This window comes from Vanacampus margaritifer, chromosome 3 (assembly GCF_051991255.1).
Source record: "Vanacampus margaritifer isolate UIUO_Vmar chromosome 3, RoL_Vmar_1.0, whole genome shotgun sequence".
NCBI lineage: Eukaryota > Metazoa > Chordata > Actinopteri > Syngnathiformes > Syngnathidae > Vanacampus > Vanacampus margaritifer.
The window spans coordinates 14,697,610-14,717,107 of NC_135434.1; the positions used below are offsets into that span (position 1 = coordinate 14,697,610).

Here is a 19,498-nt window from a genome sequence, read left to right on the forward strand (position 1 = left end):
AACACTCCTCCACTGTACATTGTTTGAGTTGATTTTGACGAGCAGTGATCCAGGGGGCTTATGAAGGGGGGGGGGGGGGGGGGGAATAAGCCCTGTGAAGGAGGCGCTCCATTAGATTGAATGGAGCGGGAAGCCTTTGCGGAAGCTTGGACTAAAGGCTGTATTGAAATGTCACAGATAATCATTTGCTCACATGAGAAGATGGCGCTTCCAAAGCCTCCATGGGCCATCTGCCTCACAGCAAAATGCTGCTTGTCTATAGCGCGGGGGTGCGGGGGAAGGGGGGAGGGGATTTGTTTTGGCGCCACCACCTCAAGCTTCATCTGATCCATGTTTTTCTTTTTTTTGTTGTCTTTACTTCGCCCCTAATAACATTATTCTCTGGTCACGGTCACATGGAAAACAGATGAGCTCAAGTCGTAAAAAAATTTAAAAGAAGGGGGGGGGGGGCAGTTTTGAGAACGGAATTAAAATATGGGAGCTGCCAATGTTTTGACTTAGTGGACAAAGCCTTGAGGCGAGAAGGCGGCTTGGAGGGAGCGAGAGCAGGAAGCTGTGAGAATGTCAAACATCAGTCGGCTTTACTGACTCATGACAGGGATTAAGCATCTCCAGCCTTGTTGGAACTGTTAAGGAATTATCAAGCTGCCTGGGAGTGACCTGCGGTGGAACTTCAAGTGTTAGCGGCATATCAATTAGCCAGACATTAGAAAGTGAAACTGCCAAAGTGCTTTCTACATCTCAAGTCTCTTATGTTTGATTAATGTAACAAACCAGGGTTAAATTACAATTTTGATTACAATTCTTGTAGTCACCCTCACTAAACTAAACACCTGTTGTTGTTTTCCATCTCAGGGGTGGCCATTTTATCACTTGTCGACAGAGAATGACATCATAGTTCCTGAGGGCTCAAGTAACAACCAATTAGGACTTGCTTGTTTTCTGGGATTGGTCATGTGACTAGTCTCAGGCACTCTGAAGTGATTTTCGGTTGACGGCGAGTGGCAAAAAATTGGTGGATTTTGCTGCTTAATTCATATTCCACAAACGCCGTGTAGGGTTGGGGAATCCAGGTCCAGAGAGAACAAACCCTGAAACAGTTTGACTTTAGTCACAGGTGCTTTTACTCAACAGATGCTTCTAAGAGCTCGTTTGCCTGCCATTTAAGTAGACGCACCTGTGGCTAAAGCTAATCCGTGGCAGGGTTTTTACTTTCTGGACCTGGATTCCCCAACCCTGTAAATAACCTCGACTAGCGGGACCACATAGAACACTGGTTCTCAGCCCCGGTCCTCGAGTACCCCTATCCAGCCTGTTTTCCATGTCACCTACAGCCAACACAGCTGAGGATCGTTATCAGGCTTCACGCAGAGCTGGCTGATTAGCTAATTGTTTGAAACACCTGTGTTGGCTGTGGGAGACATGGAAAACAGGTTGGACAGGGGTACTTGAGGACCGTGGCATAGAACATATTGTAAAGGCAATTTTTGACGCCCAATTTAATAGCTATGCTGAAAATTCTGCCTTTAAAACGTGAATTATATATCAACAAAAGAGCCGAAGATCTATAAGCAAGCACTATTATTGATACCATGATCTGTGTTTTATTGATTTGGTTGTAGTTAGATTTGAGTTGTCAGGTTTTCCTTGTGTCTCCTTTTGTCAATGTCTGTCTCATTAAGTTTTATGGTGTCCACCAGTGCTTGTCAACCCGGTCCCTTGTATCATCCAATCAGCTTCCTCAGCCACGTGTGTCTTGTCCAGGTGTCTCTCATTGTCTCGTCAGTTTGTTTGTATTCATGCTGCTACTCGAGGAAGGTGGGAAGTCAGACTTTTACGACTTCATACCAGGAAGTGTGCATGGGAACAGCCCTTCAAACTCGGAGCTCTGAGTTGCGAAGTCGGGGAAATATAAATAACCGGTTTAAATCTGACATCACTCGGCAATGTCGCTCAGCCCGTGAATGACAAAACATAATTTACATGATTATATACATATTTTATTGCCCTGTTCTCGTCTTGTTTCGTGTGTGTTAGTTTGCTGTCTCGATCCTAGTCAAGTATTCTCCTTTCCATTGTTTGTTTAGTTACTTTTGACCCATTTTTCTTAGTCTTTTGTTAATTCAATATTGTGGTACGGTACCTTTGGTTTGCTTTTTAATTCTTGCTCAATTAAATTACTTTTTGAAGTGCACACCTGCCTTGGCAGTTGGCACCTTGCTCCCGTGCATTTGAGTTCTCAACACATAATAATTGTACTTACTTTACAATAATAAATGGGCTTGGTTGGATTACCAAGTTTTTATAAAACCTAAAAAATTGCTATGAGTAATTAAATGTGAAAAGTGAGCGAGACCTACTTCTGGACAAATAGAGTAGCAAAATTTAACTCGATTGCTTTTCTCCTGTATTATTTAGCAGCTCATTATTAAATAGAAGAAGAAAAGATGCAAAAAGGCTCCTTTTGCCTAATGTATTGTAGCAGGTTGGGTTTTACTATCAACAGAAACCGTTCTGATAAAGTATAAAATAGCAGTTAGCAGACAATGAATTGGTGAAAAGTGCTGTGCCATTCATATCTGTTTCCTCATGGTCCCCTAGTGTGTGTGCGCCAGGGGAGGTTGAAAGAAATAAAGACAAAAAAATGTAAGCATGCTAAAACAACTTAACCCTGGAGAACCCAAGAACCCTTTTCTTCTTTGGAAAATTATGAATTATACATTAAATGACTGCTATAAGTTTACTGAACACCAAAATATATGTTTTTTCAATTTTAACCCTTGTTTTTTGAACGAGCTCAGAGTTGCTAATTTATCAATATATATATATATATATATAAAACATACTCCTAGGCATTCTGCAACATGATATGAAATAGATTAACAAAAAAAACACAATTTTACAAATCTGATGGTTTGCTGAGAAGATGGTTTTGTTTGGATTGATTTCCAGCTCAACAAAACAGCATGTGTCAGCCATCTTGTCACCACCACTCTGGCTCATGTAAGTGCAATATTCATCCACTATATGGCCCCATGCAGGGGTCAGAAGTGGCACTCTGGACTTTTGAAGTTAAATTTGTAAAAAAAAAAAAAAAAAAGGTCTTTGTTATTTGAGTAGCAGAATTTATAGGGGCCAAATTTGACCACGTGGGTTCTCCAGGGTTTTAAGCTAGCTATTCGGCCCCTGTGATTGGCTGACGACTAGGCAGTGTGTCGCCTGCCTCTGGCCCGGACACCTTGTCGGCTCTAATCCACATACGAACCTTGTGAGGACAAGCGGTATAGAAAATGGATGGATGGAAGTTAAAGTTAAATGGTTCAGTTGTCGGTATTACAAAGACTTGGCTAGTTTATAGCATCCTGATTACCTAATCAATTAGCGGTACATTGTTTTATCATGGTAGTAAAACTGCATTGCTACACGGTGCTACACCTTTGCCAACCACAAGAATATACAGTAGTTATTGTTAAATGAATATCTCTCTGAATTTATTGAATTCATGTCAAAGAGCTCTTATACTTAATGCGTTAGACATAAATAGTCTTTGCTTGAATTTGGAGGGACACTACTCATCTTTAAATTAGCGCAATTCCTAATGATGATATTTTATGTACAGTCTTCACTTGATAATCGATGTAATGACATTTTAACACCCCTTTTTTTTTTAAACAAGACAGTGACAAGTGATCCATTCATTTACGCGATAAAACATCACCGCCACATACAGTATTCCTACCATAACATTTATCTCCATGTTTTATTTGTTGTCACTGTTTGTATGCTGTAAAACGCCAGCATTAATCTGTCATGCGTTGCACAGGCTGAAACTCGTCTCAGAGTAATTTACGCCGATTTTGACTATTTAATGTTCATGTCAGCTTGCGCGATGGTTGTGTGGTTATGTTTCACCGTGGGTGAGCAGTTTATTTTCGAGTGGAGCTCAGGAAACCTGCTAATTTACTATCTTTCAAACAGATGTCAGATGCGCACAAGCATGCGTCAGACGCTGCACCATACGGGCCCGAAGAGTTTGCCAATGAGTCTCAGATGAGTCCCAAGTTTAAATTCAGTATTTTTATGTGCACATTTTTTAAGTTAGGATAGGTTCAACTGTGCAGCAATTCCCTATTTTGATATCCTTGTTTAGGATGAACGCAGAGTTAAGCTAACCCAAGATCTAAACTGGTTTAAGGCAAATATCAAGGACTAGCAAAGTCACAATTACAGTAAATGTTTGCGTATCTTATGGGCATTAATATAAAACAATCAAATGTGCAAACTAGTTCATTGCACTCCTTGCGTGACCTTGAAATGCCATATGTCGTTATATCATTATAAACAAGGAATCATTGTATGATCACTTTTCACCTTTTCCTGTAATGCAGCAAAGAAGCACTGTATTTACGGGAGTATATGTCGCACCTGTCAAAAAAATGCATCATTAAGAAGAAGAAGAAGGAAAGAAAGAAGCCGCAATGGACTATAAGTCACATTTTTTGATGAAATATATTTAACAAAAAGTGAGTTCAGACTCTCCGTTCCCTAATGGTGACAACAGCGAACAAGTTCCGGTTGGATTTGAAACCTCCACTTCTAACTAAGGAAGCTTTTTTCTTTTTAGTTTAAAATGGTTTACTTTAACTACAATCTTGCGTCACATTGTTGCCAAAGGTAGAATCTCGGCGCCTTTTGGTGCTGTAAGTCCTTGTTGTGGCGGATGCCGCATGCTAGCGAGCCACTAAAAGTGTTTGCCAACCGTGACAATAAAGTAGAAGAAGAATTTGAAGTAAAAGAAGAAAAATGGAAGGAGAAATGGAAGAAGTAGTAGTAGTAATGGTAACTAATGTTATTTGCTGGCAACAAAAAAGGGATCGTCTCCCTGGCTAGCTTGCTAGTTTAGCATGTAGCATCTGCTACAGCACCAAATGGTGCAATAACGGAGCAGGATTGTACCTTTGGCCGTAGTTAGAAGGGGAAGTTTTGAATCCAAGTGGAACTCGTTCTGAGTCTATGAAGAAAAGTGTGACTGTAAAATATGGTACTAATAAAAATTCATGTTACCATTTCTCCTTTTTGGGTCAAACAAAAAGCACCAAGGCCAGGGGATTAATCCAGTTGTTCTATTTAAGTTGATCTGCATTGTGCTTGGCTGGCTTTTCAGCAACTGTTGATGCGTAGCTGTCAATCATTATAGCAGCCAATCATTATCCTATAACGGGAAAAGTGAAATGTCATACTGTTAAATTGTGAATTTATTTTGGTGAAGTAGTAACTATATACTGTTAGAATATGGGAAGTTGCTTTCAAATAACATTAACGAGTAACATAAAATGTATTACATTTTGGAACAAACTTCCCCATCACTGTCCTGAACAAGCCAATTGGTTCCTCTCCAGCAACCAAAGCCAAGTTTATACGGTCAAAAGCAAACCGAATCTTCTGTACATTTTATCGTCTGAAAAGTTGTTTGTCGTCTTGTGCAAGCAGGCATGTCACAGTTGCTAACATAGACTGTCAAAGACTTATATTATCTGATGGTCCTCTACTGACTTCCAGCGTATGCGAGTGTGTGCGTGTTGCCTTGGAGGAGTGCCATGCAGCTGGAAGCCATCATCCAACCACTTTCTGTCTTCTTCTCTCCCTCCTTCTCATTTCTCCTTCTCTTCATCTCCACTGTCTGCTCTCAATTTCTCCGTCTGATTTTCATTCTCCACTTCTCGGCGTGAGCTAAGAGTTGGCTCCGCCGTCCTCTTTGTTTTGCCTCCGTTCGCGTTGCCTCCATCGCTCTGTGCAGTTCAAAGACGAATTTTCCAGCAGAGCTCAATCATCCCGTCTTGTCTTTCATCCCGACTGTTTCACCCTAATCAGCATGCTGTTATAATATATGTTTACTTAGCCTCTGAAGTTCTCCTCATCTTGTTTGGGCCTCGGCGGACGTCATAAGTGATGGATGGCGAGCGTGTAAACATTGATTACATACTGTGCGCTGAATGAAAATGTCACCAGAAAGCGAGAGAGGTGAGGAAGAGAGTTTAACAACATAAGTGAAAAGTGCAATGAGGATGAACAATTCAGCCTTTTTCCTTGCACGCATATGTGCACGCACATACATGCATAACCTGCTGTATTGTGTTTGGATATGTGGCAAATACAGTGTATTGGAAGATAAATGGGGAAAAAAAGAACCCAGCAGTTCATTTACGAAGAGCGAACCTCTTTGTTTTTTTCCCCCACGCTGCAGTCTTGCCAAAGTTCATTTTTCTTTGCCAACCCACCAGTTTGCAAGACTAATAGCAAAACAGAATATACAAACATTTATTTTATGAACAGCGGAAGCGTTGGCTTCCCCAAGCATTGTTTAGATTTTGATGCCGAAAACCAATCATGATGCCAGGAGAAGTCCACCGCTACTGGCTAAGGATGAACATTATTAAACGTTAATGTATTGTAATTTTCATCATTAAGCATAGTACGTGTTTAACATATTGGATAGAGTAAACACACCTGATTCTATTTAAAGGGGTAAAAAAATATATATATATATGTAAAGGAGTGCAATGGATCCCCCCTTGGCAACCCTCAAATATTTTCTGCAAATGCACTAAAAAATGTGCTCAACAAAACTATCCACTTCTAATAATAAATTCCTATCAATTGAAAATGTTAACGGGATTTGGGATGACGGTCAGGTGGGGTGCGGGAATTAGAACCCAAATGCAGACAGGTCATGGGGCTGGATTCAGATGGCTTTGAAGAAAACACTTGATGGAGAAATCTTGACTAAGAACTTTTAACAGGGCTGGATGCAGAACGCATGGAAGAAAGCGTGCATGCAAGAGTACGGACGAGAAATCCTCCACTAAGAAACCTCGACGTGCCGACAAAGGTGTCATGCGGTATCTCTCGCTAGAGCAATGCACAATTCGATATGACAGAATAAAAGCCTATATGATAAAATAAGAGTGACTCGACAAACTACGAGTGACCAATACATAATCATAAAAAGTGATATAGCGACTACGAATATCATCACAAAAGGAACATTGCAACATCTTAACACAATGAATGACCCCATGACATCGAATCTATAAAAAAAAAAAAAGGAGGTCATTATGTCATTAATATTTAAGTAAGAAAAAACATGTTTGGTCAAATTTATGATCTGAAATATTGTTTGAATGTGGTCCAAATAAAACTGTTCAGCGCAAAGACATAACAACTAAAGTACAGCAACTGTACTGCTATGGCCACCTAAATAACGTCATTTTCATAAACACGTCAATAGTGAGATCTAACTGTATGTTTGAACTGCTTTCTGTAAAATAATGTCGTTAACTCAAACAATACAGTTTGCACTCAATTTGTATATTACTTTAAAATGAGGTATCATGTGATATGAGAGTAATAAGTGACAGTGTGAATTTGAGTCAGCTCGGATCCAACTCACCCTAATAAAGACATATAAGTTCAAGTCAAAGTACCACTGAGGAAGTGATTGATTAAAAACAAAAACAAACAGATAAAAGGATGCTTTTCAATGAACTGCTTGCATGTAAATGGACAAATAAATACATATTTTGGAAAAACATCTGTGTTTGTGTGGACACGGGAGTGTAAGAATGAATAAGATGAATATGCACACTTAATTTATGCTGTTGGTCATGCCATGTATTCATCCATTTCTGTTCCAGCTGAGGCGGGATACATGCAGGACAGAGCAGCACTGGCAGTCAATTATTATGCTGACACATTGACACAGACAAACATTCAATTTGAATTGATTCGTCTGGGAAAGCACAACTAAATTTGTCAAACTCTCCGTTAGTCATCAAAAATATGGAAAACCGCAAACGCCGTCAACTTCAAACAAGCCTTCATCTTTAAACGATTTTGTTTCCTAAGCCGTAGCTTCCGGTTAACCTGGTGGCTTTTCACTACAGACATTTAAAAAAAAAAAAATCGGTTCAATGAGGTTATAATGTGTTCCGATTGAGGTAAAGTATCGTGTTTTCCTACTTGAAAGTGATTTTGTTCTCTGCTTGCAAGAAGCAAGCGGCTCACCAGGTTTGGAGATGGAGCTTTACTGCCCTCTGCGGCGAGACAGCGGGATTGCACCTGTAAACACATTTAGCACATACCGCTTTTGCTGTTGCAACGGCTGACTTTAGGCAAAATGGCAGCCCACACACTGGACTGGTTGCCAATCAATCAGCTGGCATCCTACATACAAACTCTAACAAATATAGTGCTAGTTGCAAAGTTGTTGTTTTAATAACGTTTTTTCACAGCAATTGTTTTATCTGTACAACACATACAGTTACAGTAAAATATTGTATCAGAATAACAATAATAACAATTCCTTTTAACTCATTTTGCTCCAAGTAAACATTTCAGCAACAACAAAATGTAGCAATGCTCAGGAGTGTCCAATCACTCTGTGTACCCCCCCAAGAAAAAGCGATGTGTATTCTTGTGTTCCATCCTCGCGTTGACTATGAAGCAAAGCATAAATGTTGGAAACAAAACTGACATGAGGTTAACAAAGGTACAGAAAGCCAGGAGACAAAGAAACACACAAAGAATGTCTCAGTGTTCAGAAAGAGGCTCGGAAAAAGGGGCAAATAGTAACAAGTTGCACACAAACACACACAGATGGAGATGTGGCCGGGCGTCTAGCCAGATGCACCGAGAGAAGGAAACTCACATTCTTGTGATGGGGAGTCATCCAGTATCAGGTTCCATAGACTCTGACTGAAGCTGGAGCCCCCTACCACACGCATACACACTGAAAAGAAGGAGCTGGGGCACACATATTTGTGGCCCTTTCAAAGAAAGCTGTCCATATGGAAACAGCAGTGCCTCTAGTCCACTAATCTTGTCAGATCTTTTTTGGAGTGTCTGGTATTTGCACAGCTTTGTCAGACTGGTTTTATTTTTGAGGAATGAAACCAAAGGAATGTGTTAGTAAGTGTTAGATAAAGAGACAAAAGGGTGAAATTAACATGACACTTCCTATTTTCACCACCAGCTCTTAATATGAAAAGAACACAATAACCTTTAATTGTTCGTTTCTAGTTAAGTTGAGTCATTTTATAATGTGCATCCGTATTGAACTTAACAAAATAAAAGCATTCAACGTTGTGCAAAGTAGTCACTGTAACACAATTTAAAAGTAATACATTAAATAACAATGCATATATTTGTGGGAACTGGGGTCAAGTTGTATTTTACAGTTTTTAAAATGTGCAGAATTTCACAAGATACCATCCATCCATCCTCCGCCGCTTAGCCGAGGTCGGGTCGCGGGGGTAGCAGCTTTAGCAGGGAAGCCCAGACTTCCCCTCTCCCCAGTCACTTCAACCAGCTCCTCCAGCGGGATCCCAAAGCGTTCTCAGACATAGTCTCTCTAGCATGTCTTGGGTCACCCCCGGGGCCTCCCGCCGGTGTGACATGCCAGGAACACCTCTCCAGATGCCCGAGCCACCTCAACTGGTTCCTCTCAACACGGAGGAGCAGCGGCTCTACTCAGATGACCGAGCTTCTCACCCTATCTCTAAGGGAGAGCAACCCTGTGGAGGAAACTCCTTTTGGCCGCTTGTATCCGGGATCTTGTTCTTTTGGTCACGACCCACAGCTCGTGACCAAAGGTGAGGGTTGCCTTTCGACTCAGCTCCTTCTTCAACACAACGGACCGATACAGAGTCCGCATCAGTGCAGACGCTGCACCGATCCGCCTGTCGATCTCCCGTTCCATCCTGCCCTCAGTCGTGAACAAGACCCCAAACTACTTGAACTCCTCCACTTGGGACAGGATCTCATCCCCGACCCGCAAAGGGCACTCCACTGTTTTCCGACTGAGGACCGTGGTCTCGTTTTTGTAGGTGCTGATTTTCATCTGAACCGCTTCACACTCGGCTGCGAACCGCACCACTGAGAGTTGCAGATTACATGACCGAAAGAACAAAATCCCGGATACAAGTGACCGAAATGAGTTTCCTCTGACTCAGGGTCGAGCCCTTGCTCCTCTGCGTGTAGAGGAGCCAGTTGAAGTGGCTCGGGCATCTGGTTTGGATGCCTCCTGGAGAAGTGTTCTGGGCATGTCCCACCGGCGGGAGGGCCCGCGGGCGACCCAGGACATGCTGGAGAGACTATGTCTCTCGGCTGGCCTGGGAAAGCCTTGGGATCCCACCGGAGGAGCTGGTTGAAGTGGTTGGGGACAGGGAAGTCTGGGCTTCCCTCCTAAAGCTGCTGCCCCCACGACCCGACCCCGGATAAGCGGTAGTAAATGGATGGATGGATGGATGGATGGATGGATGGACACACAACCCCTGCTGTATGCTTTATTATTCTATTAATTGATTTCTGTTTTCTGTTTTAATTTTCCAGGGTGTCCTTGTGATACAACGTAGTTCCGTTGCTACACTAACAACGTAATGCATACATCATCAAAGCCTATGTCAGCTGCACAACAAAAACGTCACAAAAAGTGGTCAGAAGAGTGGTCAAAAATAATTTCTTCTTGGGAGAAGTGAACTTGGTCAAAGAGCTCTTTGCACAAATCCACCACTTCCTGAACTTTCCTGGCTTTCATGATTGGACAAACTGATTAATCCAAGTGTGTCTGGCCATTCTCGCCCTGGTTACTGAGGTCAGGCACACCTGGATTAATTAGTTTGTCCAATCATGAAAGACAGGAAATGAAGGAGTGGTACTGAGTTCAGGAAGTAGTGGATTTGTTGATTTTAGATAAATATAATAATAATAATAATAGATAATTTAATGCTTCTATGTGTAGCATAAACAAAAGCTTGAGTCGAATTTCCCCTCGAGGGACATTAATGAGTATAAATTAAATACAATTTTAAAAACCAAATTTTCCAAGATGCACACTGTAGACAGTTTCAATCAAGTGGAGAAAATATGCCCCAACACTGTCGAGACAAAAACAGAACAATGAAGCTGTACAGCAACATTGTAGGAGCTTCAGGAATTTCTGGCAAGTACTGGCCCTTTTAGTACCGTACTTGTGACACCAATGTCTCGGCTTCATCATTTGTCTGGGCTATTGAGTAGAACCTACAAAGTAGGATTACAAGAAAGAACATAAAATCTCCCAAACTCAAGTGGGAAAATATGTTTTAGTCTGATGAAACCAAAGTTTAACTTTTTGGCCATAATTCCCAAAAATTATCAAAAAAATATATTATTTTGCGCCTAACATTACAAAAGACAAAATCATATCAGTGACATCACAAGATTTTTCACAAATACTTCAAAATGATAAAGATGAGTGATTGACTATTGCATATTGGAAATGCCGACAGTACAGTATATGCAGGTTACTCCGTATGACAAGTAACTGTGGCTAAAGCAAAACAGAATGTAAACGAACAAAAGTGCGTATCTGATTTGAAGAGACTTGGGTGGGGCAGAGAAGATGGAAGATTGGACTACAAATGATTAGCAGAGGGAGCAAAGAGATGGGTAGAAGGAAAGAGGTGGAGGAAACAAAGTAGGAGTTGCTTTTTGCTGCAAGGCTTTAAAAGCCATTGGCAGATTTTTCCAGAGGGGCAGTCGACAAGCCATGAAGCTCTTGACAATTTGAACATATGCCGGAATCACATCTTACAAAGGTAAGAGGAGGAAAATTATACATGTATATTTATTTAGTTATTCTATTTCAATGATATTTAATTCAATTTGCTTTAAATTGATAATGAATCATTTGAAACAGAAGGAAACTTTATTGGTTACCAATTGCTACTTTCCAAAATTATAATTACCAAGGATATAGATAAGGGAACAAATATTTAATAACTTTTGTTATAATTAGTCATCCTCTGCAATAGATGCAAGAAACATATTTTTAAAATGATCAAAAATTTTGGATACAGCATGTTTGTAAAAAGAAATTGCTCTGTTTCCTGAGGATCCTAATGAGATTATCAATCTGCCACTTGTGCGTGTACGCAAATCCTCAGCGATTAGAGGCATTTTTTTTACAATTTAACAGAGCAAAGTTCAATTGTGAATTGTTGCTGCAGGAACTGCAACCCCTGATGGCACAACTTGACTTGAAGCGTGACAATGACAAGCAGGCGGAGGCTCCCGTTCAGAAGGCGCAACCAAAGTGCCTTCAGAGGGCCAAGGCTCGCTTCCTGAAGGGGGTCTCATACTTCTCCGGAGATATGGCGGTTTTTGCAAAGTGGATGGAGAGTAAGTTTACACAAATAACTGACACATACAGTATTGCAAACAGTACATAGTATTTTCTTCTTGCCCTGTGATTGGTTGGTGACAGGGTACAGTTTGCTTTTCGCCCAAATTAGGCTAGGATAGGCTGAAACACCTGCAGCCCTCAACAGCGGACCAGCTCTACACCCTCTGCAGGGTCCTCAAGGGTGCCCAATGTGTTTTGTGGACATGGAGAAGGCGTTCAACCGTGTCCCTTAGGGAGTTCAGTGGGACCGAAACCCCTGATACGGGTTTGTTGGGTCCATGTACCAAATATGCCACAGTTTGGTCCACATTGGATGAGTTTCCAGTGAGGTTTGGACTTTGTCACCAATTTTGTTCATAAACTTTATGGACAGAATTTCTAGAAGCAGCTGAGGTGTTTAGGGGCTCCGGTTTGGAGGCCTCAGTATTGGGTCTGCTTTTTGCAGATGATGTGGTGCTGTTGGCTTCTGAAGAGGAATAAAATATATTTGTCCTCTTTGCGTGTTCCAAAATTTGAAGACAGATTTAATGTAAGAAAAAACACCTTTGCAAAAATGATTTAATCTAACAGAGATCTCTGGACATCATGACAGGCTCCAAACATCACATAACAGGTGGAATTTCAGAGTGCCGAATGTGTCTCTTCCGTGTGTAAAATGGCTTCTTATAGTTAAACAGACCGCCTCTCTTTCATTTGTAGACAAAACATACTCTCTTGGTACTTTTCCGTGAGCGATGGCGAAAACAGAGTCAGGGTCAGGGGTGTGTGTTCGAGACAGATTCTGTTCTCAAGGACCAAATGTGTTTTCCCACAGAGAAGGAACTTCTAGATCAAATAATATGTCCCAGCTTAAGGTCAAATTATACTGAGTTCAACACTACCTCACATCTACAAAACATTTCGACATGGTTAATATAAAGAATTAAATTGTTAATAATGTATAACAATGGTTAATATATGGAAATAAAGAATTTAAATGTTACTAATATCTAACGCTTCTTCAAGCCGCAATCTCCAACTCTCAGTGGTGCGGTTCGCAGCCGAGTGTGAAGCGGTTCCGATGAAAATTAGCACCGACAAATCCGAGACCACGGTCCTCAGTCGGAAAAGAGTGGAGTGCCCTTTGCGGGTCGGGGATGAAATCCTGCCACAAGTGGAGGAGTTCAAGTATCTTGGGGTCTTATTCACGGAAGTGGGAGATGAATGGGCGGATCGTTGCAGCATCTGCAATGATGCGGACTGTTGTGGTAAAGAAGGAGCTGAGCGGGAAGAACAAGATACAAGCGGTCAACATAAGGTGAAAAGCTTGGTCATCCGGGAGAGTAGAGCCGCTGCTCCTCCATGCTGAGAGGAGCCAGATGAGGCGGGCTCGGGCATCTGGTTGGGATGCCTCCTGGACGCTTCCCTGGAGAGGTGTTCCGGGTATATCTCCCCGGCGGGAGGCCTAGACACCTTGGAGAGACTCTATCTCCCCGCTGGCCTGGCAATGCCTCGGGATCCCTTGGGAGGAGTTAGATGAAGTGGCTGGGGAGAGGGAAGTCTGGGCTTCCCTGCTAAAGCTGCTGCCCCCTGCGACCTGACCCCGGATAAGCGGCAGATAACGGATGGATGTTTGTTTTCAACTTAAATTAATTCCTCACCTGTTCACTGTGTGCTTACATGTTTTCTCCTGGTACTCACAGGCTAGGTTCAATGAAGCCTCTAAATTGTCTATAGATGTATACGTGTCCTTCAAATAACTGTTGACCGTTCCAGGATGTACCCCGCCTCTCTCCTAAAGTCTGGAATATGTTCCAGCTCACCTGCGACGCTCACATAGTGCGAGGAGTGTTAAAATGTTGATGCAGACACAAGATAACATCAACACTATCTTCTTTCTTTGTCTTCCAGAACAGTTTTTTCTCCTCCAGTTGCTGGACTGGGTCCTGCGCGGGGCTGCGCAAGTCATGTTTGTTAACAACCCGCTAAGTGGCCTCATTATCTTCGCTGGCCTTATCCTGCAGAACTACTGGTGGGCACTGAACGGCTTTGTGGGAACTCTCTTTGCCACCATTTCAGCCCTCATTCTGCGACAGAACAGGTTAGTGAGCTCACTCGTCTGTTATTGATATAGTGGCGCCACATAGATACAAAATCCCATTAGGAGCATAGGTTCAAAAATGTCGGGGAATTTGGACTGACATGATTGAATGAAATCTCTTCTTTTTTTTTTCATCAGGGGTGCAATTGCTGCAGGACTGTACGGCTACAACGGTATTCTAGTGGGCTTGTTGATGGCTGTCTTCTCCAATGCAGGGAACTGGTACTGGTGGCTCTTGCTGCCCAACATCTTCATGTCCATGATGTGGTAAGATGTTAATATTGATGTCATCTTTGACAGTTTCATGTAAGGTGTGACAGATGCGTGTAAATATGGCGGATTTGTGGTAAGCACAGCAGGCTCATTGAAATCTATAAATTGTGCATAGAAGTGAACATAATCATGATTGTTGTTTGTCAGGATCCGAATGATCTTTTCTATATGCTTCGTACTTGTGTGAAAGAAGACGATCGATACGATTAGCCTATAACTGCGACGGTAAAAACTAAATTCCCAATCCCATTACTTCCTCTTCATCCTGCACCCTTTGTCTCGTTTATCTCTCCCCCTCTCCCTTCTACTTCTTTGGGGAGGCAAAGAAAAAAAATCCCTCTAGGAATTGGGAACGTACCATCGCTATCCAATCCGCTACGTCGTTACCTCTAGCCGCCACAGCTGCGTGCTGGTTGTGACGTAACGGACACGACAATAGCGACAACATAAAAACTAAAGTACAGTTTTAAAACATTTTCACTCACAATAAATAGTCAGAGATTTATGCGCCGGTGAGTCAGAACAGTTACGGAAAAATAATTAGGGCACTACATATTAAGCCCCTATGTAGTGCGGGGCTATGTAGTGGGGTTGGGGGACAAGGGTGGACATTCGGACATAGCCAGAGTTTTACCAAACTCGACACGCAATTGTTTGAAAACTTATTATAATCAGCAGACGCATTTCTGCCGCATTGTGTACGGAATAATTGTTCTTCTAAGTTTCAAATGTCTTACCTTTAGTAGAATCTCACGTTAAATTGTGGCCAATGGTAGAATCTGAGTTGGTTGGATGGGCTAGCCTGCATGCTACTTGGTATAATAGCTAGCTGTGGAGACCATAGAAATTAGCTCGAGCAAGCTTTGGCTTCTTCGCCATCTTGGGTATGTTTGGCTCCAATAAGTTCATTATAACGCCTTGAATTTTTTTGGTGATTTTAACGTGGATTGATTTGTTACAAACACCAGACATGCAGGTATGATACAAGATATGTGGCATTTTATAATCTATCAATAGATTAGGCTCTATCTATAGATATCTATGCCGACAACCGCTTGCCTGAAATGTACGTTTCGCTTCCTTTTTGCAAATTTGTATGACATATGCTATAAACATTCTCTTTTAAGATGTCAGCTGGCGTCCCCACATGGTTTAAGTATGTTACTGTCATAGAAAATGAACTGGCGTTAAACAGCTACCATGTAAACAACACGGAGGTACCGTTAACATCACACCATCTGATCCGCAATTTCCGATTTGATTTTTAATTTGCCTTGCCTGCCCATTCGTGTCACAGCAATAGGCCTAATAATCCTCCACATCAAATTATACGGTATACAAATGATGTTTGCATTGGTTTGTTTCAGCCCAGTCGTGTCCAGTGCCTTGGCATCCATTAACAGTCGTTGGGATCTGCCGGTTTTCACGCTTCCCTTCAACATCCTGGTGTGCCTCCACATGGTGGCCACGGGTCACTACAACCACCACTTCCCCCAAGTCCTTATCCAACCACGCACTGAGTTTCCCAATATCACCTGGGAGGAAATTGATCTTGCCAAGGTCAGGCTTACTGTAGTTTGTGATGATATTTTGAACACAACTGATTAATGACAACGCAAGAAATCATCAACCTTTCATAGGCTTCAGAATGTCCAAATTGAATTTAAGACAGTTTTTTTCCAGTCCTCTGAGTTGTTCTTGTTAACTTATGGAAATAAATGTCTCCTCAGCTGTTCATGTCCGTGCCTGTGGGGATAGGCCAGGTCTACGGCTGTGACAACCCCTGGACAGGGGGCATTTTCATCGTCTCGCTCTTTATCTCCTCCCCCATCACGTGTGCTCACGCTGTCCTCGGGTCGACAATCGGCATGCTTTCAGGTCGGTTTGGGAAATAAATTCAATCTTTTCATTACGCAAGCGCAACGTCTCCCAAGATGACAATGATAATGTACCAAATGTGAGCAACCCAAGTACGTAGATGGTGACGCTCTATTGTGATTTGCATTTTCGCTGTGCAGGCTTGGCTTTGGCGGCTCCATTTGGCGCAATTTATTTTGGATTGTGGGGATACAACTGCGTGCTGGCATGCATCGCCATCGGTGGAATGTTTTATGCTCTCACCTGGCAAGTGCACCTGCTTGCTATTACTTGTGGTGAGTTGGCATCTCAATCCTATTGTTTGAGGTGTGATAAATGTCATAATTAAACGTTGTGTGCTTTTCAGGTTTTTTCTGTGCATACCTCGGCTCTGCCATCGCAAACATCATGTCCGCGGTATGTTTTCTAAACCATACATCAGTTAGCAAACCTCATCTAGATTACATCGATACTAACTGTAAGTCTATATTTTTGCCTACAGTTTGGTCTTCCAGCCTGCACGTGGCCCTTCTGTCTCTCTGCGCTCACATTTTTGCTCATTACCACAGAAACTAATAAGATCTTTAAGCTGCCTCTGGCTAAAGTCAATTACCCGGAGAAAAACCTGTGCTTCTACTGGAAAATGAAGAAGCAGGAGAAGCAGGAGAAGCTAGAGGAAGAGCGGAAAAAGAAAGAGGAGCAGCAGAAAGCGAGTGAGGAAGAGATGATACTGAATGAGAAAGAAGAGCTGAGACTCAACCTCAGCGCGATGGAAGAAGGCAACATTACACAAATACTCACGGCACCCGAAGCAGAGAGCGAGCAAAGGGACACTGGGGGAGAACGAATCACAGAAGACCCGACAGATGAAACAAATGCAAATTGTGTATAAAAGAGAGATGGAGCAGGAGAGAGACAATGACACTGTGGCAATGTTGTAAAAAATATATATTCATATACGGTGTCAGGTTGTATACCGAAATCCTCACCAAATTCATTCATTTGAGTCAACATCTTTTTTTGGGGCCCAAATTGGGTTATTTTTGACCCAACTTTTTTTTTAGAGCATACATTTGTATTTATATGCTGATCTGTTCATATTTTATTTGTTTATGAATATATTTTTCAATAAAATACTTTTTTAAGTGTATATTGTAGCTTGTCCTCTGATTGGCTAGCAACCAGTCCCTCACCCAAAGTTACTTGAGCTCCAGCTCACTCATGACCATAAATAGGACTTGCTGTATAGAAAATGGAAGGATGGATTCATTATAGCTTTAATGACTAGTATTTGAGATTTCACCTGCTTTTATGTGTTTGTAGAATTAAAAAAAATGTATTAAGCTGAATAGGAATATATATACAGACGCTCCCCTACTTACGAACATTCGAGTTACGAACAACGGTACATACGAACATGTCTGCGCGTACAGTATGTCAAAAAAGGTTCGGTAAATTAGATTTTGTATGCGCGCCTTTTTCCGAGTAGTGCTTCTTTCCGCCGCTAATACCGACGCTTGGCGCTGTGAGAGCTCACCCAGCATTGGAGGCTCAGCAACGTGTCGAGGAGGAAGAGGAAGAAACGCCTGTCCCCATGAAGGTAGGAAGTAACTTTTAAAGCCCATTCCAGCGACGACGAAGACCCTCTCATGATATAAAATCCTCCTCTTCCTCCTCCTCCATCATCTCCTTAAGCATCGAGTACATCTTCCAAAAGTAAGTTACACTTCATTTTATTTATCTTATTACGTACATGTACATACTGTGTGTGTGACTCGCTCTCTCTCTCTAACATACGTAGTACAGTACAGCACTGTACGTATTCTCTCCATTTTATTAAATGTTTTTTTTTCAGTACAAACCAATACAGGTTACTTATACAAGCCTTAAACATACTTATATAAACCTTCAATATACTTATATAGGCTTTAAACATAAATTATAATACAAAATATAGCGCTGAAGCAAAATATAGCGCTGAAGCAACTTACGAACAAATTCACCTTACGAACGATCGCTCGGAACGTAACTCGTTCGTAAGTAGGGGAGCGCCTGTATATATATATACTGTATATATATATATATATATATATATATATATATTAATATATATATATATATATATATATATATATATATATATATATATATATATATATATATATATATATACAGTGCTGCTCAAAATTTTGTGAACCTCTTCAGCAATTTGGATTTTCCAATCGTTTCAACCTGATTCTGTTGTTCAATCTGAACCATTACATTTTATATGAAATAACAGGTGTAGGTTAAGCATTTCAATGCATTTTTTATTTAAATCAATTGTGTAGTCAAAACTATGTTTTTGGTCAAGTTGTGCAGGTGCAAAAGTAAGTGAACCCTGAGCTAGTCAAGTAGGATCAGGTAGGACAAATTGGTAGCAATCTAACCACTGAAATGGACCAATGAAATGAGAGAGGTTTAGCAAAAAAAATGTGCATCACTGACTGATACAGAGACAAAACCACATCACTTTAGTCTTACCAAGGTGAGCCCATAAAGGTCAGTCATGCTGAAAGGAAGAGAAATCTCAGGGGACTTCAGGAAGTGGGTAGTCACAGTACATCTGTTTGGGGAAAGCTATAAAGTCATCTAAAAAAAAAATGAAAATGACTACAATCCAGCCTAGAAGTGGATGACCTTCTAAAATATCAGCAAGAACCACAAGACAAACAAATGATCATTCAGGTAAAAAGCCAACATGTGCATCACATTGAGGGATTTGCAGACCTCTTTTGCTGCATCTGGGACACGTGCATGCTTCAACAATCAGAAGAAAAGTCCATCGACAAGACTTTCATGGAAGGCTTGCTAGGTAGAAGCCTCTGCTCACAAAAAAAAGATCAAAGTTGCCCATCTCAACCTTGCCAGCGAGTACCTGGACAAACCTGAAGCTTTTTGGAAGTCCCTTCTGTGGACAGATGAGTCCAAAATTGAACTGTTAGGTCACAACTGAAACAGTCATGTTTGGTGAAAAGTCAACACTGCAAAAGAACCTTCACCCTACAGTTAAGTTCTGGGCTGGC

At 41.5% G+C, this 19,498-nt stretch overlaps 1 protein-coding gene across 1 annotated transcript; it reads left to right on the forward strand.

Moving 5' to 3' along the window:
* The first annotated feature begins 11,565 nt into the window (after positions 1-11,565).
* On the forward strand, positions 11,566-17,583 carry slc14a2 (solute carrier family 14 member 2). The gene is made up of 9 exons (XM_077562544.1): positions 11,566-11,636; positions 12,048-12,219; positions 14,114-14,303; positions 14,442-14,570; positions 15,944-16,136; positions 16,307-16,454; positions 16,595-16,729; positions 16,801-16,850; positions 16,936-17,583. The coding sequence occupies exons 1-9, from the start codon at positions 11,613-11,615 to the stop codon at positions 17,323-17,325; spliced, it is 1,431 nt and encodes a 476-aa protein (XP_077418670.1). The 5' UTR covers positions 11,566-11,612; the 3' UTR covers positions 17,326-17,583.
* Positions 17,584-19,498: the final 1,915 nt, after the last annotated feature.

Bases quoted from the DNA above. Each gene is read 5' to 3' on its own strand.
- slc14a2 (XM_077562544.1), top strand. From the start codon at position 11,613: ATGCCGGAATCACATCTTACAAAG. The intron at 16,137-16,306 runs GTCAGGCTTACT...ATGTCTCCTCAG, and splicing joins AGGAAATTGATCTTGCCAAG to CTGTTCATGTCCGTGCCTGT. The intron at 16,730-16,800 runs GTGAGTTGGCAT...TGTGCTTTTCAG, and splicing joins CCTGCTTGCTATTACTTGTG to GTTTTTTCTGTGCATACCTC.